Source organism: Amphibalanus amphitrite, unplaced genomic scaffold (genome assembly GCF_019059575.1).
Source record: "Amphibalanus amphitrite isolate SeventyFive unplaced genomic scaffold, NRLGWU_Aamphi_draft 000126F_arrow, whole genome shotgun sequence".
Lineage (NCBI taxonomy): Eukaryota > Metazoa > Arthropoda > Thecostraca > Balanomorpha > Balanidae > Amphibalanus > Amphibalanus amphitrite.
The window spans coordinates 340,872-363,321 of record NW_024881621.1 but is presented as its reverse complement, the minus strand read 5'-3'; the positions used below and the strand labels follow the sequence as shown (position 1 = coordinate 363,321).

The following is a 22,450-nucleotide window of genomic DNA, read 5'->3' as shown; positions in this document are numbered from 1 at the left end:
TGCTGTCGACAGGAATACTTCAGCCTTTTGGTTGGTCTTTTGGCTTCCATTAGCCTCATGGAACATAAATTGCTCTTTTTTGAATAAATTGAAAAATTAAATGTTTCGAAGCTCTTTTGCCGCTTTTGTGACAAAATATGTGTTCTCTGACCTTTGCAGACGCATGGTCATTTTTATGAAAATATTTCTTTTAATTAATCAAAGTTGATTAATTTAAATACATCTTTTTTTTAAGCTACTTCACTCTTTCTGGAAGAGAAACATCCTTGACCAATAGATGTCGTCAATGAAAAACATAAATTTATATATCAAAAGCAGTAGCAACGGCGCATGTAAAACACGCTACGAAGCGCGCGCCCCGTTTGATTCCCTAGTGTTTATCATTATGCATTGCATTGCAATAGCTCCTCTGAAATTGCAATAGCTCCTCTGAAAAGTTATTCGGCTATGTGAATGAATGTTGTCCAGAAGAAGAGATAGAGTAAGGTGTGCCAGAGGGCCTTGGGTGTGCCTCTGCCTCTGTATCTGTAAGAATCTTGGCCACAACGGCCTTGGCCACAACTGCTTTCACAATAACGTTAAATGGAGGCCCAAAACACTGGATCAAGCATAAGGTAAGATTAGATTCAGGAATTGGAATGTGAAGAACATGACAAAACATAACACTCTTAGGCCCCAGAAGCCACTAGGTTGTAACTGCCAAAATGATAAGATCTTCCCAGCCAGCAATTTGGTTTGGGTCTAGTCTGTTTTCCCTTGTCAATTCTGACATGCCAAATTTGAACCAGTGTTAAGGGACCGGACTGGAATAAAGCGCGTTTTGCTGAATATGTTCGGCTTAGTAGCGGGATTGTGCAGAAAATGTTGGCGCACATGCAGGGGCACAACTTCACACACGTCAAAATCAGCACATGGAGGCGGCTGAATTTTTTGCCGCAGGGCGGCCTCATAATTTTTAGTGAAAGCTGGTCACTGAATTTAGTTGGCGAGCTGGTCAATCTAGCAGCAGATTCGCCCTGCGGGCGACTCTGGAGAGGTTTCAGGACGAAACGCCCCCGCCCTGGTCGTCGTGCTCGAACTGGTGAGCCACACTGAGTCAACTCAGTGGAGGAGCAGCCACTTAGGTGAGGCCTCAACCTTCGGCGTGGAGATGAATAGCAAGGCTGCTGACCTTGTTGATCATCGCTGAGTGTCGCTAAGTAATACTGTAATGGGTTCCTGCCCACTGCGGTAGCGAGGGGAATGAGAGCGTGGACGACCTGGCGAAACAAGCAGCCATCCTGCCCTCGAACTCCCACTCGCTGACCAGGATGGTTCACTGTGCGGCCTTGCATCAATGGCGCGACAACTGCTCAGAATCATTATACAAGTCACTCCTCAGGAGCACGCCGCCGCTCCCTATCATCCCCGGAGAGGACAGAGAGAGTGGTGCCCCGCGGCGCTCTGCGCTGTGTGCGGAAAAGAGGCTGATGTGCCGGAGCACGTGCTGCTTCGCTACCAGGCCTTTGCTGGCTCCCGCTAGCCTCGAACACACCGCTCCGCCGATTGGTGTGGCCCTGGGACTTTCGGCTACGGCCTTGTTTCACAGCACGACGCTACAGTGCGCTGAGCGTATTGAGGTACCTATTGGGTTTCCGTGGAAATAAAAACTTATTCAGGCGCTCAAATCCCGGATGTCCAAGACCCCGGAACGCTCTGTCTAGTTGATATAGGTAGCCTTGATCAGTAGATGTGCTCATGTGCTTTATATAAAAGTGGCTTAATTTTGGCACAAATAGGCACCCAATTTTTTGGCGCAAATCATACAGAACTTTCAGTGCAAAATCGCTTGCGAATTTCGGCGCAAGAGGGTTTCACGGGCGTCCGGCGTAGTGTATGGATGTTTTCCAGTTTGGTGAAGGTGCGCCATCAGAACGGGGGGGGGGGGGGGGGGCTTGGGTCAATATGGCTCCATTCCGGTTAGCCAGTCTTTCCCATAGCGCTCACTGCTCTGGAGTTGGTTTGGTTTCGGACCGCCAACTGGCAAGTCTCGCTCAAGTCTGGCTTCCCGCCATGGCGCGCTACCGCGAGGTCCGGCTGCCTCGTAGCGGCTCTGTCTTACTGTGGCTGAAGTACGATTGATGCACGGCACGGCTGCTGTGGCATAAGTCTGGCTGTGGTGCGGGCCAGCTCTGGGATCATATGTCAACTCTAGCAGTGCTCCAGACCTTGCTCCAGACCTTGCTCGTAATTCGGCAGAGCAAGTGCTGGAGCTAGCCAGAGTAAAACAAGATACGGCCCAGACCAATTTAGCTGGCTGGGTTGCCAGCAAAGCTTACAAGCTCCTGATAAAATGCTAAGGTTGACATTGAGCAGTTCTTCGAATTCTCCCATGAAAATCACATTAGAGGGCACCATCTGTAAGTAATAAAAGGCAGATCATGTCATTTACTTCGGCTGAAACTCTTTTTAAACAGAGAAGTACATGACGAACAGAGTGCCAAGGGATGTGATGGAGGCTCCCTGTACAAACAAGTTTAAGGAAAGGCTACACCAACACAGGGCTGCCGAATCACTTCCTCACATGGTCACACCTTATTTGATAACATTTCATATTCTGGCTCGATGTGAGCACTGGAAAGACCTTGTCTAAATACAGCTAAATACACATGAAGGTCAGCTCAAGGTCATTGACTTTTGGTGACCTTGGCTCACTTTTTTACTGTCAAGTGTTTCTAGAGTGGTCTTTTTAGCTGATTTCGAATCTGTGATCACTAACATTTAATTCGTGATCAGTATCCCGAAAAACATAACAACCTCACTTTACGAAGTTCTAACAGGTCTCGATTTTCCCGACTTTTGGGTCATTGACCTGACTTGGAAGGTCAACCAACGATCTACCTAGGTCCTTAAAATTGGGTATCATCGGCTTTCTCTTGTCACGGGCAACACGCTCGTTTTTTCCGCGAAGCTCTAGCTCGATCAGGGGCCGAGGGGGTTGGTCCCCCTATACGAGTACGTTAGCGGCTGTCAAAACAGTAGGTAATACGGGCGAGGGTTAACCATGGTTTCAGTTTTCTTTTTTACAAATGTCTAAGTCTCAGTATCTTCCGAGTTTCAAGCTTAACAATCTAACAATACCCTCAATGTTTTTTTCAGGCCCATTCAGGATGTTGATGCCATTGCCGAGAAGGCAAAACTGCAGCTCGAAGACCTTCTTCCAAAGGCACAGACCCTGTACTTTTCTGACGATTGCCTTGCCAACGCGTCTCAGCTGACCCTGGTGGAAGCGGATGCCCACGTCATTGATCATGTTTGCAAAGGTGGCAGGTGGGTCTGTTTATTTGGTCTGAACATGCAATTGCATATTCTGCTTATATATAAGTATGGAGTTACGTACATCATATTCACTCTCTGTCTGAAGACATGATTGGCAATCGCATTGTGTTATCTCTCGAATGCTTCCTTATTGATTTGAACGGTCTATAATAAATGCTGCGATAGAACGCAATCATTGTACTCACAATCATCACAATCATAATCACCAGTATAACGCCTTTTGGGGCGACTAACGGCGCGAGCGAGAGAGTGAGCCTTGCACGTGCAAAATTTCTAGTGGATACCTCCAACTGACTTGTGTACGGCACCCTACTAACCGGTCTCTAGCGATGTGCCAAATTTGAGCGCAATCGGCCCAGCCGTTCTCGAGATCTGGAAGCGGCACCCTGCACGTGCGCACGTGCAAAATGGGTCCCAAGTGACTTTTGCACGGCACCCTACTAATTGGTCCCTAACCGTGTACCAATTTTGAGCGCAATCGGTCAAGCCGTTCTCGAGATCTGGAAACGACCCCTGCACGTGCGCACGTGCAGCAGCACCCCAACTCTGGCACATGGATATGCAGTGCCTAGTGGGTGCCTACCTACATGCCAAATTTCAGCGCAATCGGCCAAGTAGTTACCGAGATATTGCAACAATTACAAAACTGACACCTCTTCGTTTTGCACGTGGCACGTGCATAAGGGGTCACCCACATGCATCGGGAATAGTCCAATACTTGGTAGAAGGAATGAAGCTACCCTACAAAATTTACCGCATGTAAATCGGTCAAGTGGTTGCTGAGATATAAGCCTCGCAAAAGCGTCCGCACGGCCGGCCGGCCGGCCGGCCGCTCATACTCAGAAATTTCCGTTAATCTAAGGAAAGACTACGCTCGCTTCGCTCGCTCCGTAATCACTGGTCACTGGTGACTCAGACAGTCGTTATTTCAGCCTGGTCATTCGGGGCGAACCCTCGGACAGTGCCGTGCTCTGTACCGCGGAGAAAACGTACTCTGTTCGAGAGGCGGAGACATCCAACTCCCTTCTGCTGCTCCAGTCGTTAACGGGACCCAACGAAATTGAGAAGGAGGGTCCTCGACATGTTACAGACAGACAGGTAAGGATGGCACCGTCTCAAAGATGCTGTACAGTTGCGTCATGTTGTGTTATGATATGATTGCAGACACAGTCAGGTGATCTTCAGGCGTCTGAATTACTCTTAATATCACATGACAACACACTTTTCATTTTCATATTTTTATCTGTCTTATAACCGGCTGAGTCAAAGTTGTTTTGTCATCCAGTAATACATCTACGAACTTTCGTTCGGACTTGCCTGACTAGTGACCAGTGATCAACACACTTGGCAGTCCTACCCCTTCCCCCGGACTCACTATCTGACGGATCTCACCATACCGCAGGTGGCCGGCACGTTCTACACCTACCTGGAGCTGCGCGAGTGCCAGCCGCGGCTGCGGCGGCTGCACCGGCTGCTGTCGGCTGACCCGTACCGTGGCCGGCTCCACCCGGGGACCGGGTACAGCGCCGCGCGGCTGGCCGAGGCCGTGCAGGCCAGCCGGGAGCAGCTGGAGACTGCGCTCAAGGAGAGCCACGCGCTGCTGATGGACGGTGAGGAGGATGGAGGATGGACAGTAAGGCGGGAGGGAGGGAGGTGGAGAGGACGGCAGGGGAGGAGAGAAATAGAGATAGCACGGTGGACATGTTTGACTTTGATATTTACGACAGATTGCCATTGTTAGTCGTTCGTGGCCCGAGCTGACAATTTTTTTTATTGGGTTAGGCCCTTTCGGTCTGACAAGACCATTTCAGAGCCGGAAAGATGATAGGAATTAGCGGACATTGGTCTGGGCAGACACCCTAGAGAGTTGCCGGGGCTGAGCCCGTCCGGATGGACAGGCCGACCAGCTCCCCCCCCCCCCCAAGCACTCTCTGCACCTGCTACGGGGTGCGCTCCCTCGGGAGCAGCGGTGTCGCTCCAAGGGAGCAGCCCTCATGAGATAAAGGTGCCTGTCCAGCCCGGAGTGGGGGTTGCGGCGTGGAGGAGGAGAATTTCAGTATCCTGAGGATGGAAGCGACGGAACGGAGGAGATTACGACATATATTAGTGCTGAAAAATGTTAGTGTGCGTCCTCTTTAACTTATAAAGTCGCTCCACTTTCGATACTATCGATGCCCGTGAAACTTTAGGATAATGCCGCTGTCCCCTGGACACGACGGGAACACGACACTACAGTTTCACTATTCTGACTGTTTGCATGCGTCTGTTTTCAGGCGAGTACCGGTTTCTGGAGTGCGAGTACGAGTTCCACGTGTTCAGTCTGATCACAAAGTTCATCGATGAGAACTCGTGGTCGAGTGTCGAGGTGCGACGCTCGCTGACGCTGGAGACGCTGTCGGAGCTGGAGCCGGTTGCAGTGGTGGCGCACTGTTTCGACAAACATATGAAGCAAACCGGCGAGACGGCCGCGGATGGAGGTAGGAAGGAGAGACGCTGACTTTGTTAAGGGAGGCTTTAGGAATGGGGTATGGGCTGTCGCATTAGGCCTATTTACATATTTTCAGGATTTATGAGGTAGGTATGAACTATGAACAGGGGCAGGCGATCTCTACGGGAATTGGCTGTTTACAAAACGAGCTGGTAGAGCAAAGACTGCCATTTAGTATCGTAATGGCGTAACCGAATGTCCATCTGACGGGTCGTGCCGCTGTCCCTTCCCTGAGTCACATCTCATCCCCGTGTGTGCGCGTGCCGTCACAGGCGAACCGCTGTACACGTTCTGCGAGGATCAGGTGGCCCGGCTATTCGCTCGCCTGCTGCTGCAGCCCATGAAGACGTTCAACCTGGCTGACTTCACCGCGTCGTGGCAGCAGAGCGTCCCCGACGGTGAGATAGGGCGGGAGCGGGTAGAACTTACATGTGGGTGACCAGACAAGAATAAGATCCAATATGGCATGATCTGCCCTAGCGTGCACAGATCCGACCTAACCTGGCCTAACCTTACTCACTCTTCACATGGCCTGCCCTGACCTAACCTGCCTTGACCGAACTTGTCGTGACCTTACCCGCATCCGAGCTGACCTGGTTACTACTGGGTACTGGTATGCTATCTAAGCCATCATGATTTCACTTACTATGACATTCATGCCCTGCCCCACCCTGCCCTACTCTACTCTGACCTCAGCCCTGCTCCGCCCTGTCCTGTCTCCAGGAGTGACCACCAGCGCGGATCAGCTGCGCGGCCTGGCGGTGGTGAACAGCGAGGTCAGTCCGCAGGTGGTGGTGCGTCTGGCGCCCACTGACCTACCCGACGACGCACCGGAGAGATTCGCCGCCCTGTTCGCCGTCAAACAGCACTGGACGGCTGACGAGCTGCACCCCTACCTCGAGTGAGTGGACGAGGGCCGGCGGAAAGGGCTGATGAGCTACAGGAGATCGTGTATGATGCTTCGCAAACAACGCAGTGATTAAAAATACTGTTTATTACGGAGCGAGCGAAGCGAGCGTAGTCTTTCCTTAACCTAACGGAAATTTCTGAGTACCGTGCGGACGCTTTTGCGAGGCTTATATCTCAGCAACCACTTGACCGATTTACATGCGGTAATTTGTGTAGGGCAGCTTCATTCCTTCTACCAAGTATTGGACTATTCCCGATGCATGTGGGTGACCCCTTATGCACGTGCCACGTGCAAAACGAAGAGGTGTCAGTTTTGTAATTGTTGCAATATCTCGGTAACTACTTGGCCGATTGCGCTGAAATTTGGCATGTAGGTAGGCACCCACTAGGCACTGCATATCCATGTGCCAGAGTTGGGGTGCTGCTGCACGTGCGCACGTGCAGGGATCGTTTCCAGATCTCGAGAACGGCTCGATCGATTGCGCTCAAATTTGGTACACAGTTAGGGACCAGTTAGTAGAGTGCCGTGCAAAAGTCAGTCGGGACCCATTTTGCACGTGCGCACGTGCAGGGTGCCGCTTCCAGATCTCGAGAACGGCTGGGCCGATTGTGCTCAAATTTGGCACATCGCTAGAGACCGGTTAGTAGGGTGCCGTGCACAAGTCAGTGGGAGGTACCCACTCGCAAGTTCGCACGTGCAAGGCCAACCCTCTCGCTCGCTCCGTTAGTCGCCCCAAAAGGCGTTATACTGGTTATACAGAAACCCAATACTCCATCGAAGTGCCGTTTCATCGTTTTGTTTTATTTTTATTGCGTTATTTTATTGACAATAATTCTTACATTGATATCGGCCAACGATTTAAGAGTTTTGAATTTACTCGTCCTTGTGATGTGCGTACGTACTGACTACCTTTATTTTACGAGTGCATTATTTTTGTCTCGGCCTCAGTTGCGCTGCTATTGACCATGAACCGACTGCAATGACCAGTTTGCTATCTCTGACCGTTCGTTTCCGTGTCGGCAGGGACCTCACATCTCCCTCTGTCAAGATGGGCTCACTGCTGGCCAAAAACACGCGGCTCACCACCAAGGCCGGTGTCAAGATGTACGGACCGAAGCACGCCCACTGACCGCAGTTTGTGCGGACGGTTACCGGAGGAACTGGTGTGGATGGAAGCGGGAGGGGCGGACTGGATCTGAAGTCGCCTCTGCGCCCCCTGTGTGGTTCCAAACTGGCAATGACCATTGCAGAGCGAAGCGAGGGTTGGAATGCATTAGAGGCTTGCCCTCACCTGGACCGGCTCGATCTCGCCGGACAAATTGTTAGAAGTCGGACCTTGCGACTTTTGGCGCTCAGCAGTCATTCCTCAATCGAACGTTAGAAACTCAAATGAAGTGAGTTGAACAGAGAACCTGAGACCAACCCATTTCAGAGGACCCGAGACTGTGTGTTCAGGCGCCAGCGTTTTTCGACACACCGGGTAAGTTCAAAGAACTCACTCTATTAGAACTGTTGTGTGGAGCTACGCTGGGCCAGGATACGTGCTGCTCGTGACTCATAGTGTGTATGATTGTCATCCTGAGAGACTTCTGGTCCACAGATGGAGTCACAGACCTGTCTAACGTTCCACCGACTGTGTGTCAGTCTGTCAGTCCGTGTGTCGGTCTGTGATCAAGTGTCGGTCGGTCCCGCAGCTGTGTTGGCGGTCAAGGTCACATCGTGCCTTTGTCTCGCATTTGTATTGGCATCGGCTTTACATTCGACATCCTTATGACGGATGATGGTACAAAAAGCGAGTCGCGTCTCGTCATAGTGGACCAAGTTTGCAGCACGGATGTGGAGCGTTCGTTCAGTGTACCAGCTGTTGTATGAGTGGAACTTTTGTGCTGGTTTTCGGTGTTTGTGCTGCGATCAAACGCAGAGGCCGAGATAGTTTTGCCGTTTTTGTACGCTGTTTTATCTTTCGCTCTAAGCTGCAAAGTGCTGACCGTATTCTCATATGTTTATGGGTCACAACCTCACAAACTGTTCTTTTAATAGAACAAAATCTTGTAAAACGGCGCAATATTGTGAACATGTTTGTCGCGTTTAGGAATTATTCAAACACAACTGAATAAATAAGTGCTAATTTATTTTAAGTTTTTTAATGTCCTTTCTCTGTGACCTCATTTCGTCCTTTCTCATCAATAAAATTTGAGGATTTAACTTATCTCTATTACTCTCTTTGGGATCTGTCCTTTCCCAAAAGCTTCATATGGAAATTCACTGTTCTTGATGTCTCTTTTTGAGAAGCTGCCGTTCCCAACAGCTCTGAAGAGCAGTGTTCTGACGATGGACAGCTCTGTTTCTGGGAGGCTGTGACGGAGAACAGCTCTGTTCGGGTCGGTCTGCTGCTCTGACGGCAGACAGCTCTGTTGGGGCGCAGAGTTCGACTATTTGACGGCAGACAGCTCTGTTGGGCCGCAGAGTTCGACTATTTGACGGCAGACAGCTCTGTTTTGAAATGCGGTCCGGCGGCGGCGGCTAACTGCGGGTCAGCGACGGTTGCGCTGTACGAGTTCGATCGATAGTGAATTGGCGATCAGCGGCGCCACGCCGTCCGTCGAATAACGCCCGCAGCTCAGGTCCACAGTGGCGTCCCGAGCCATTGAACGATGGGCTTCAAGGCATCATCAAGATGGGCAAGACCTCAGGCACACTCAGGGCATCAAGGCCTGAGAAACAGATGTTGACCTCAGAGCGAACCCATCCGCTTAGTGGTCTAACACTCTCACAACCAACACCACCCAGGGACCTGGTAGACAAACCCAGTTAATTACCAATTGATCCTTTTCACAGCCGCGGGACTTCAATAACTGTCGCTAACATTTACCACTACAGGTGTGCCAGTCACCCTGTCCTCAACGCACCTGCACTGTCTGCAGCGACCCGGGGTGACCTGGGGACGGTACGGCCGCGGCGCGTGCTCTGAGACCGCCACTAGCGACCTTGTCAGCCCGTGACAGCCACCTGTGGAACACCTGTCCCGCAGCCCTGCTCGCTGCTCACCTGTACCCTACCCCCAGGCTTATTGGTGATCGACGCGTCGAGCGCGACGCTGTATAGAGCTAGATCGTTGAGCGTTGTGGCGGGACGAGAGTTAGAATTGGATCTGTAGTGCGCTGTGGGCTGTGGCGTGCAATCTTCTTGTGGTGTCGGGTGCAAGTGGTGACGTAGAGCTGTTGCAGGGCTTAGTTAAAATCGAAGAGGGCTGTTCGTTTGAGTGTTTCGTGCCTGCATTATAAGGAGACTTGTGACAAGCGACTGCGGTGATCGCTTGATAAGCTTCCAGCTGGCGACGTCGGCACGCGTGGAACTTGTTCTCACTTCCTTTGAGTGAAAGGTCAGGGCCAAGTGTCAGCCTGCAGTGTGTTAGGGGCAGCGTGCTGCGAATATCCTAGTGACTAACATATGGACCTTTCGATGACAGTTGGCACGGAAGGCCTTTCGGTTTTGAAGCCATTTGTACCCACCTTCCGGCTTACAACCACACGACTCTAAGGACGAGGCTGCGGGTGTGAACGTGCGACCCCACTAGCGACCAGCCATGTCGAAGGCGCTGAGTCTGCCGCGGAACACGTCACCCACCCTGAGCAGCAGCCAGTCGTCCGGCTCCCTACAGCCTGGCCGACTGCGGTTGAGCGGCGCCGCGCTCCTCTCGCGATCCCTGTTCAGTCTCCGGCGTCCGGTGCGCGCGCGTCAGCTCTCCGCCAGCGTGTCCGACCTGGCGCGCCGCGTCATTGACCTGAGGTCAGCTGATGACCCGCCGCAAGTGACCGGTGACGGTGACCCTGCCAAGGTCACGGAGACGGCGGCTGAGCAGGGCGATAAACCGAGCAGTGGTGACCGGGACTGCGCCGAGACGGACCCGGAGGCGTTCGACCGCTCTAACCAGTGGCACCAGAAGGTGTACCGCTCGTTGAAACCGAAGGCGGTGATCAGAGGCCGGTCTCCGGCGAGGGGTCTGTCGAAGGGCGCCGCCCGCCCGCCGACCTGCTTCCTCTGCTCCGGCAGCACGGCCAACACGGGCTTCATCATCGTGCACGGCCACTACCTGCACATCAACTGCCTGCGCTGCGCCAGGTGAGTGAGGGCGGCTCCCGGCCCGCCGAGAGTGAACCACGTCCGGACTTGTTCATCCGTCTGTTCGTTCTGTCAGTCAACTGGTGCTTGTTTCTGGGGCTCAAGATGTTCAATGAACATCTGAAGCCCCAGAAACAAGCACCGGTTGAATGAACATTGTTCATCCTGGGGACTACCTTTCTTCCGATTGAATACATTGCCCATCTACGTTTATGTTTTCATACGTCCGCCCAGCCTGTCCGCCTGTCCGTCTTCCTGTGTATTGGTCAGTTTATCCGTTTGTCCGTTTTGTCAGGTTTGTCCGTATTGTCCGTCTGTGTGCCCGTTTATCTTGTGCCCGTCTCTCCTTGTGTCTGGTGTTGTCTGTCTATCCGTCCATCAGTATTTTTCCGTCTATCTTCCAGTGTGTCTGCCAGTCTGTCTGACTGTCCGTCTGTCCGTTTATTCGTCTTCTCGTTTATTTTGCTTATTATATGGTTTATCCAACTTAGTGCATGGCTATGCCATATGTAATTTTATTGTGGGAACCGTCTCTACGTTCCCATAATGTGCTCTACGTTCGGTGGTGGACAACAGGAGAGCGGGCTCACGTTGGTAGTCTGGGGCTAGCCCACTGTGACTTCGGGTAAATACGTAAGGCGTCCGTCCTCTGGCTCCCTCCAGGCTTCACCCGTCAGCCGGTCAGGAGTTTCAGGATGGTCTTACAAGCCTCTTCGGCACACCAAAACCACACGCTTATTTCTCTTTTGGCTCAAAACTCGGCAACGCATTCCATACACAAATCAGGACAGGAAGCCTCCCATTAAATGCCAATCTCTACCAGCTCCAGAAACTCTCCACCCCTCATTGCGTTTGTCACAATGAACCAGAAACAATACACCATTTTCTTTTATCATGCCCTCTTTATCAGGAAGTCAGAGCTAACCTTTTCACTCAGCTTTCACTGGTCTTAGGTAACCAAATTCTAAATTTACCTCGAAGAGACCTAATTCACAATTTAATACACGGAGACAGTATCACCACAAGCACTGACGGCGGCCGGGAGGCCGCGGCGCTCTTCCAGGACTTCGTGGTCAGGGCGATGGCACTGCGGCGGGCGGCGGGGGCGGCTGCTGACTCAGCGGAGGAGTAATCTCACACTCCTGTTTATGTTCGCCTTTCATTTAATTTATTGTTATGTTGGTGTATTATGTTAATCCCGGCGGTGTCATGTTTTGTTAAGTTCTATTGAATGTGGAGAGGTGCCTTGAGTTAAGCTTTAGGCTTTTGCACCAATCCTATTTGTATGTTTTGTGTGTCTTTTCTTTGTCTGGTTTGTTAAAATAAATGAGTTGAGTTGAGTTGAGCCGTCTTCATCACCGTCACATTTATGGGGAATTCAGTACGCTTGCATCATAAACGGCTCCTGTAAACATACAAGAACATGCCTATGTGCAGGCGTCAAACCATTTCAATGTGTTTGTCCCAGCACTGCGCTGAAATGTGACCTCGGCGGTGTTAGTTCGGTATAACGAGTTACCACTGGTTCTGCCCGTTCGGGCGGCGCCGGGCGCGTCCATCCGTTCACCAGTGACGTTCCTATCACGGTCTCGGATTCTCGGACCCTGCATCTCGTCCTTCGCTCACCGCCGGGTGAATCAGGTCGTCCGTGCCGTAAACACGGCAGCCGGCGGCCGCTTCTCCATCAATCACCGGCGGCTGACGTAAGGACAGAGCCAGCGACCTGCAGATGACTGAGAGGGCGGTCTGCACGTGACGGACACGGCATGGTCTCTTGCCTGGTCTCCCACAAAGACCGTGGCCTTTGTCTGGTTTGTCTGGTTTGTCTGGTGGGTTCAGTCAGTTCCTGACCGAACCCACGGTCTTACAGTGGGTGATAAAGCTGCCTCAAAGCATAAATTTAGCATTACCGGCTGCCGCCATATAATGCTCGCATTTATGAAATCAATATGTGGGGTGCCAGTTTGCTGGGTACGGTCGATATTCGATAGAAACTTTTTTACAACTGACATTTAATCTTATTTCACCCGGTCGGGCTGCTCGCATTCCTTCACTGACATTATTCATCAGTGTTTTAAAACGAATATTCGCATCGCTGCGCAGTTCGTATTGTACAGGGTAATTGTATCCGGCTCCGCCATGGGATCCCCAGTAGGCGGAGCTGCCCCCCCCCCCCGATCGCTCACCCCCACCGCTGCCGTTTCGCTGTGTCAACTGAGCTGGCTCCCGGGGAGGGGGGAGGGGAGGGTGGGGCTGTGACACCACCGCCGGCGCCGCGGGCGAGGGGCGGCAGCCGGCGGCGCTCCGCCCGGCGCCCCAGACCTAGTCCGGATGCTCTGACTGATACCATGTCTCTCGACTGGTGCTCTCTCGGTCCGGCCATCAGTGCAGTGCAGAGCGGGGGAGGATACAGAGCGCCGAGGGCCGTGTAGTGGTCGTGTAGAACTACAGTGCTGCGGTGGTGATTGAACGCCAATGTGACGTTTGGACGATGTCGAGCAGTGACGTTCGAGTCGAGTGAGCGCTCAGTGACGGCCAGTGACGGTGTCGGAGCGTGACTGCACGCTGTGACGGCTGTGACGGGCCTGGACGCGGTGTTTGTATAGCTGTCAGCGTCTGACCTTGGCGGTTGACATCTCGAGTACCCGAGACTAGCGTTGCCAGCCGCCGACCCCCGCCGCAGTAATTTGACGCCATATTCTATTCGCGTCCGTTTGCCTTTCCGTGACCTGTGGGACTAAATGGTGACACCATACGGTTCCGATGGAGGGTCAGCACTCCCCTGAGTCGGTGCGTCGCCGGCGGCCGGCTCCCGCCTGCACGGACTCCCACAAGCGCCACAGTCTGATGCGGCAGGCGTGTATCAACAGCGCCCGGGCTTCGCTGGAACTCCGATCCGACCCGCCCGCTCCGCCTCCACCCCCGGTGCACACTTTCTCGAGAGGGAACACCTCCAACAGCAGCTTCGAGCGTTTGCTGAACGGCGGTGCGGTGCCGGCCACTGGCCTGCGCCGCTCGAGCTCGCTGCCGCGGCAGCTGAGCGCCTTGGACGGTGGCGCCGCCCGGCGGTCGGTCGGTGGCGCCGCCTACCGGAGTCACTTCCTGCTGCGTGAGGAGCACCGGGCACTGCTGCGTCCGGCCCAGCAGGCGCTGCAGCGCCACCGCAGCCGTCAGCTGGACTCGCTGCTGGACTCTGCCGGCTGGAGACCAGGCCGGGCCAGTGCGGAGACACCGACTGAGTCCGAGGACGGTATACAACTGCGGTCTGTGGTCCGGTTTGATGACGAGCCGCGGCCGGTGGCAGAGGGCGGGAGGGCGCACGGACAGAGGGAGGGTCTGTGGTCCCGGGCCAGGCCCAGGTCGATGGAGGTCACCCTCACAGGGTACCGGTCCCGGTCACTGGACGTGCCGGATGGAGTGTCGCAGAGCAAGATACCTGGGTGAGTGTTCACTGGGAAGGGCTGCACCGCTCTGGCCTTTCGGGACATCTGTCACCAGGTGGTTAGCCGTCCGTTCATGAGATCAACATGCAATGGCACAGCCGTCGGACATGGTGCTGCTGATTGCCGTTATGCCCTGACTGGCTAGTGTATGTAACCAGTTATTTAGGATTTAGGATGGTGAAATTGTGTGTTGATTCGAAGGAAGTATTTGTGTGATTTTTTTTTAAAGCTTAATTCTGCCGTCCAAAGGCAAAACCGCATATGTCGGGTCAGGTCATGACCCGACATATGCGTTTTTGCCTTTGGACGGCAGAATTGTCGATAGGTTTCCGACAAAGTTAGTGCTTTGATTGCCAACATTACACGGGCTGCATAATGCACTCGCAGCCTAGACTGAATCATCGCCGAGATACTTCAGTTGAGGTCGTTTATTCATCTAAATTCCTGTCTCAATCGTGGTTAAGCAAGCCAAACCATTGCCCAATGCGCACTCTTTCAATCGAGTATCGATCTCAGTAATACATGTCTGTCAGCCACACATCAGGAGGTGCTGGCGGCTCTGTCCGCTCTTCCGCCCACGGTTTCCTGCGCTATGTCACTTCCGGTCGCCGATTCCATCATTTCCCGGCTCCCCCGTCCCTCGCCGCCCGCCCCCTGTACTCTCTCCCTTCCTCTCGACACGGTCATCCCAGCTGGTTGGCAGAGTGCCAAACCCCGCCCCTGAGAACACGAGTGACCGGCGTCGCCCCGGGCCAACCGCCGATGTATATATACCGGTCAAGGTCGTCGCAGAGCCGCTGGGTCCAAGAGCAGAGCAACGGGCGTCTTGGCAATGTGCCAGCCGGTCGATGATTTGGCGACAGCGCTGTGGGTGGGGGGATATCGGGGAGGGGAGATAGACACTGGGGAAACGTTCCAGAGCCTTCAAATGGTTGCACTGGGGACGCAGAATGGCATTAAATACCTAAATAAATAAATACACATGGTGAAACGTAAAGTTGCTTTAATTTCTAAATAAATAAAGATATTCTTAGTAGGTATTGTTTACTGATCAGTCCCGTTTTTTCAGGTGTCAAATTCTTCTGGAAGTGGGGGATTGCCAGATCAGGTAAGTCCACACCTGTGGGGTGTGTTTAATCACGTTTCACGTTTGTATTACCTGCACTGCAATACAATTGCATAACATTTTAGGCATAGCATAGGCTACATGCGTAATGCGCATCTCCGACATAGCATCACAATTCAAAGGTGAACTCAGGGCCTATGGTGAACTAGCCTCGGTCAAGCTTGACCAATCGAGCTATTGAAAACAACAACCGATCTTTTCGGCCCGTACCACAAGGCGACTTGGTGCAATAATTTACTGAGAGATGTCGCTACGTGTCAGCGCCTGCAGTTAGACTGACCCGCACGTCACATTTCTGTTACGCCGCGGCATATTAGCGCCTGCGGGTTATACTGTACCGCAGCGTTGTAGTGTTTCTGATTACCACCGCTAGATGGCGTTACTGTATTGCGCCTGAAAATAGACTGTCCTGCATGGCCTTTTGAGTGTTTACAGGGCAACGTCTTTCTTTCGGCAGCGCATTTTGTTTCTTTCCAGATTGTTTGATGGACAGTGTCATCACAACAAACAAATTTTTAACGGAAGTTAGTGACCTTGGTTTCATTAGCATAGGTCATATAATTTAGTTTAGCGAAAGTCATAGTTCATAGTTCATACATACCTACCAGACATGTGCATGGATCCGAGAAAATGGATCTGGGATCTGATCCCACGGATCCTGATCTCGGATCCGTCGGGATCATAGATCCAGCTCTTTAATTTATCGAGAGATCCGTAGGGATCATAGATCCGAGTCTAGTATTTTTGCTTGAGATCCAGTGGGATCATAGATCCTCATTTATTTTTGGTCAACACAGAAATCCCAAAAGATCACTCGTTGCAGTTCTCACAAACGTTCTTATTTAGTGCTTTTATGTGATAACACGTCATAATCCATAGTTTTATGGCACTTATTGACATAGAAACACTTGAAAACCTGGTTTCGAATGTTGTTCATGGTGGGATCCACTCAGATCATAGATCCATGCTTTTGGTTTATCGTCAGATCCTGTGAGATCATAGATCCAGGATAAAATTTTCACGCCGGATTCGGTGGGATCATAGATTCAAACCTGTAATGTGCCTCGAGATCCACTGAGATCATAGATCCATCACTCGGATCCATGCACATGTCTGATACCTACCTATTGCCAAGTTGCATTCCCCGCCTCATTCAGCAATATGCATTTAGTTTCCTTAGTTGTAAGCACTCGTAAGTCGTATTCATTGGCTTGATATTTACATATAAGTGAATGGGCTGTACTCGGAGCCAGATAGCTCTTTGCAGTCTGACACAGCGCTGGGTTCTCTTCTCAGAAACCCTACATCCGGTACCTCCCAGAGTCCTCTAGTTTGCATTCATACGCTCGCTGTATGCTTGACACGATGGTTTCATTTCGTGTATCGGTAGCTAGGGCGCCGTTTGCTTGTGATTTATTGAATCTACTACAACATTGTCGGGCAACACGAATATACCAGAAATGTTGGAATACGTGTATGTACTGAGTCCTCATCAGTCATCGGACTCACTATACGGCAGACTTGTAAACGACTCAAATTTTTTTTGAGTCGATTCTTTGTTTGAGTCTGGAAATTTGAATCGATTCATCAAACGACTCATGATGTTAAATTTAATTGATTCGAATCAACTCATGACTCATCAAGTTCCTCGATAAAATGATTCGAATCAACTCATGACTCGAGCAACTAGCCAACGGAATGATTCGAATCAACTCATGACTCACATTTTGATGAATCGATTCAAATCAACTCATGACTCACACGACCTTTTTATTGAACTTATTTCATTCAACCCATGACTCACTATAGGCATTTGTTGATTATTTGACTCAAAGCTATGACAAAATGAATATGCCGCATACCACAATTGTATTAAGCAGCATAGTAGCCTTGACCAAAGATTCAAGCAGCTACCTAGTAGGACTAGGTAGTAGGTACATAGGTACCTACCTTACACCTACCTATCTTCAACACTCAACAGTCAACAGTGCAATATCAGATAAATTTGTAAGTAACTCTGAGAGACAATTATAATATAAGTGAGGACTAAGGAGTAGCATAGTAACCTATCTCTTATTATTACCTAGAAAGTCTTTTTGAAAATTCAAAAGCACAAGTTCCGAGAGGCATTCATGTTTTTTTTTTAATCAAACTTTTTCTACATGATAATGAAACAAATGTTACTACTTCTTACTTATCACATAAAATTATTCAAACAGTACAACCTCAAAAATAGGATTAATCCCACCTGTGACACATTCAGCATCAGCAGGGACTCCATGGGCCACGAGGAGCAAACGAGGAGGCCATGACCTTGCATGGGTGGCTCAGGCCTCAGAATCAGATATGATCTTGAGTTGAGACTCGAAAGTGGCGTCACCTTGGGCGTCACCGTCGCCTTCCCGCCAAGGTAGGCCATAATGACCAAGGTCACGTATGTCAAACTAGTGGCAGCTTCAGATCGCAGTTACCGTGCGATCGTACTAACTTACTGCAAATTTGTGCTAACCTGCTGCAGTGGAAAACAAGTAAGTATTATGTCCGTGAAGTTAGCGTCAGCAACAACAACGAATACAGCGTCGGATTCAGAATCACTCAAAAAACTCATATTCGGTCAATTGGGGGACGGGGAGCAAGAATATGACCTTTATTTGGCCCTAGCTTTTACCCCTTACCCCTTAATCGGCCCTTAAGGGAAGGGGCGCGTCAAAAGTGCCTCAAGGGTTCGTCTGATCGCCAAAATAAGGGTCGCAATCGATTCCCCGGGTTAATATCTAGCCGCAGTCTTAGGTTCCAGATGTGTGCAACTTACCCCTTACCCCTTAATCGGCCCTTAAAGGAAGGGGCGCGTCAAAAGTGCCTCAAGGGTTCGTCTGATCGCCAAAATAAGGGTCGCAATCGATTCTTTGGGTCAATATCTAGCCGCAGCCTCGGGTTCCAGATGTGTGCAACTTACCCCTTACCCCTTAATCGGCCATTAAAGGAAGGGGCGCGTCAAAAGTGCCTCAAGGGTTCGTCTGATCGCAAAAATAAGGGTCGCAATCGATTCCTCGGGTCAATATCTAGCCGCAGCCTCGGGTTCCAGATGTGTGCAACTTACCCCTTACCCCTTAATCGGCCCTTAAAGGAAGGGGCGCGTCAAAAGGGCCTCAAGGGTTCGTCTGATAGCATAAATAAGGGTCGCAATCGATTCCTCGGGTTAATATCTAGCCGCAGCCTCGGGTTCCAGATGTGAGCAACTTACCCCTTATCCCTTAATGGGCCCTTAAAGGAAGGGGCGCATCAAAAGTGCCTCAAGGGTTCGTCTGATCGCCAAAATATGGGTCGTAATCGATTCTTCGGGTCAATACCTAGCCGCAGCCTCGGGTTCCAGATGTGTGCAACTTACCCCTTACCCCTTAATCGGCCCTTAAAGGAAGGGGCGCGTCAAAAGTGCCTCAAGGGTTCCTCTGATCGCAAAAATAAGGGTCGCAATCGATTCCTCGGGTCAATATCTAGCCGCAGCCACGGGTTCCAGATGTGTGCAACTTACCCCTAACCCCTTGAGGCACTTTTGACGCGCCCCTTCCTTTAAGGGCCGATTAAGGGGTAAGGGGTAAGTTGCAGGGACCGCGGATTCCGGGGGGCAGGGTGTGCAATTGCACACCCTGAAAATCCCGAGGGTGTGCAAACACCTATTTTTGCACACCCACAGTTCGTTGTGGGGGCCCATGCGGCCCTGGCGCTCGAGTGTCCCAAGCCGATTCTCGAGGGCCCCAGCGCCGCAGCGCGACCCTGATGGTCCCGCACCGGTGCCTGAAGGCGTGAACAGGTTCTAGTGTTATCTCAGGGGTTATCTCAGAACCCCACCCACGCCATTTTTAGCGCTCCCACCGGCTCTTGAGGGCCCAGGCCGATGCCCGAGGGCCCCAAGTCGATGTCTAAGGGTCCCACGCCGGTGTCTGAGTACCTACATGGCTAGCTCAGGGATCCACGCCAGTTTCTGAGGGCCCTAACCGGCTCTTGAGGGCCCCTGCCCCCTGCCCTCCTTAACCCCCTCTTGGGGCCGATGCCTAAGGGTCCCGCATCAGGAACTGAAAGCCCACAGAGTTATCTCAGGGCCCCATACCAGTTTCTGAAGGCCCTCACCGGCTCTTGAGGGGCCCCAGACCGATATCCAAGGACCTCTGGCCAATGCCCGGGGGCGCAGGCCGATGCCCGAGGGCCCCAAGCCGTTACCCGAGGGCCTTACACAGCTATCTCAGGGTATAATGCCACTTTCCGAGGGCCCTAACCGGCTCTTGGGGGCCCCAGGCCGATTCCTGAGATCCCCAGGCTGATGTGAGAGGGCCGACCGACTGAGGCGGCCCCTACGTCAGTTTCTAAGGGCGTCCACGACCGCTGTCTGGTCAAAGCTGATCTCTGAGGGCCCTACGCAGGCTTTTAAGTGCACTCAGCTCTTGTTTAGGATCTCACACCGGCCTCTGAAATCGGATGGCTTATGCATGGCGCAGAGGAGCCCTTACCGGCTCCTGAGGGCTCCGTGCTGATAGTTGAGGGCCCCATGCCAATACTCGATAGTCCCATTCAGTAATCTCAGCGCCCTTTACCAGTTAGAGGAACGCCGTTCGGCCAAGGCCGACCTCCGAGGAAAAACCCTTCGCAAGCCTCGGAGTGCCCTCACTTTCTTTTTTTTTTAGGATCTCACACCAACCTCTGAAGTCGCAGGGCTTAAGGATGCTTCTGATAGCCCTCACTAGCTCGGACCCAACTCGATGCATGATGACCCGACAGAAGTGCCTGAGTAGCCCACACAGTAATCTCAGGGCTCACAACAGTTTCTGAGGGCCTACACGAACGCTTTTTGGCCAAGGTCGATGTCTCGGGGCCCTATTCAGGCATCGAGGCTACTCGATGCCTGAATAGAATAGGGCGCCAATAAACAGTAAAGGGCGCCAAGAGACGGTGGGGGACCTCCAGGCGAGCTTGCTTGGTAGGGTAGTTGGTACCCCATGGAGCCGGCGAACGGTGTCAAAGAGCCCGGTGTGGGGGCCCAAGAAGCGGCGTGGGCATCCACATTTCTATGTACATGAGGTATTCCAGAGGCCGTTATGGGACCTTCAAAGACCGAGTGCGGTGCGCCGGGGACCCTTAGAATTGCCGGCGTTGGGTCTCAGGAGCTGGCGTGCGGCCTTTATGGGGCCCCAAAGCCAGCGTGTGGGCCGTAGAGCAATGGGGAAGCTAAGGGGGCCGGAGGCCAGAACCCAATAGGTCATAGGGGCCAAATCGATGGGCCCAAACATCCCGCCGGCCGTGTTTTATTTTTAAACTAATTCATGTAATCCACGATAAAAAGAAGTGTGCCAACATCAACTGTGCAAAAGGGCTCTCTGAGGCCCGTAGGGGCTCTTGAAGGTCACTGTAAGCCTTTAGGGGTCTGTTTGGGAAAATCGGAGATCGATTTGGATCACGTTGCATGCATGCATGCGCATTTACTCTGCTCATGCATCTCCTGACCGTAAGATGCTCGCACAGTCATCTTACGACCGTCAATTTTGAAGGTTTTCCCGCCCCGCTTCCTTAGAACCGGCTTATTCCGGAGCAGTGGCGGCGCTGACTTTTTGGAAGGGGCCCGGCGTGAGATGGGGGCCCAATCGCCACATCTTGCACACCCTACGAGAATTTGAATCCGCGGTCCCTGGTAAGTTGCACACATCTGGAACCCGAGGCTGCGGCTAGATATTGACCCGAGGAATCGATTGCGACCCTGGATCAGACGAACCCTTGAGGCACTTTTGACGCGCCCCTTCCTTTAAGGGCCGATTAAGGGGTAAGGGGTAAGTTGCACACATCTGGAACCCGAGGCTGCGGCTAGATATTGACCCGAAGAATCGATTGCGACCCTTATTTTGGCGATCAGACGAACCCTTGAGGCACTTTTGACGCGCCCCTTCCTTTAAGGGCCGATTAAGGGGTAAGGGGTAAGTTGCACACATCTGGAACCCAAGGCTGCGGCTAGATATTAACCCGGGGAATCGATTGCGACCCTTATTTTGGCGATCAGACGAACCCTTGAGGCACTTTTGACGCGCCCCTTCCTTTAAGGGCCGATTCAGGGGTAAGGGGTAAAAGCTAGGGCCAAATAAAGGTCATATTCTTGCTCCCCGTCCCCCAATTGACCGAATAAGAGTTTTTTGAGCGATTCTGAATCCGACGCTGTATTCGTTGTTGTTGCTGACGCTAACTTCACGGACATAATACTTACTTGTTTTCCACTGCAGCAGGTTAGCACAAATTTGCAGTAAGTTAGTACGATCGCACGGTAACTGCGATCTGAAGCTGTCACTAGTTTGACATACGTGACCTTGGTCATTACGGCCTACCTTGGCGGGAAGGCGACGGTGACGCAAGCTTTACCGACCTAGGTGAGTTTATTTATATTATAGCATAGCCTATAGGTAGTTTATAGGCTATAGGTAGTTTGGGCGTATTTGACTCTATAGACACCCGGCTAACTCTTATGCTGTTGATTGATTATTGGGACCAAATTGGGACTGGGAGAAGGGGAGGCAGCCGCAGGTGTCAATTCTGACTTCTGACATGTAAAATGTAGGTACCTAGGTAGTGTAGCAGGCACTTGGCTTGGTAAGACTAAGTACCTACCAACTGCCAAATGCTTTTGGCTCATTAGGCGCCTGTGCCTGAGCCTCTGAGGCTCTTGTAAGTCTGAAATATGGAGTTAAGTGATGGCTAAAGCTGAGAGATTGATCTAGCATTGATTATTAGGGTGTTGATGGTGACTTGTAAACGACTCAAATTTTTTTTGAGTCGATTCTTTGTTTGAGTCGGAAATTTTGAATCGATTCATCAAATGACTCATGATGCTAAATTTAATCGATTCGAATCAACTCATGACTCATCAAGTTCCTCAATGAAGTGATTCGAATCAACTCACGACTCATCGAAAAACGGTTTGATTCTGAGTCGATTCACGAATCAACTCAGAGTCGTTTACAAGTCTGCTATACGGTAAAGTAGCCAAAGTACGACAGGTAGAGCGTCCA

General features: G+C 51.7%; 2 protein-coding genes across 2 annotated transcripts; both read left to right on the top strand.

Annotated features, from left to right (window-relative positions):
* The first annotated feature begins 134 nt into the window (after positions 1-134).
* LOC122381739 (sister chromatid cohesion protein DCC1-like) lies at positions 135-8,929 on the top strand. The gene is made up of 8 exons (XM_043366289.1): positions 135-614; positions 3,139-3,309; positions 4,251-4,416; positions 4,721-4,928; positions 5,592-5,795; positions 6,079-6,204; positions 6,530-6,707; positions 7,740-8,929. The coding sequence occupies exons 1-8, from the start codon at positions 583-585 to the stop codon at positions 7,843-7,845; spliced, it is 1,191 nt and encodes a 396-aa protein (XP_043222224.1). The 5' UTR covers positions 135-582; the 3' UTR covers positions 7,846-8,929.
* Positions 8,930-9,889: 960 nt separating this feature from the next.
* LOC122381734 lies at positions 9,890-15,393 on the top strand. The gene is made up of 2 exons (XM_043366283.1): positions 9,890-10,838; positions 15,351-15,393. Exons 1-2 carry the CDS (start codon positions 10,303-10,305, stop codon positions 15,391-15,393), a joined length of 579 nt encoding a protein of 192 aa, XP_043222218.1. The 5' UTR covers positions 9,890-10,302.
* Positions 15,394-22,450: the final 7,057 nt, after the last annotated feature.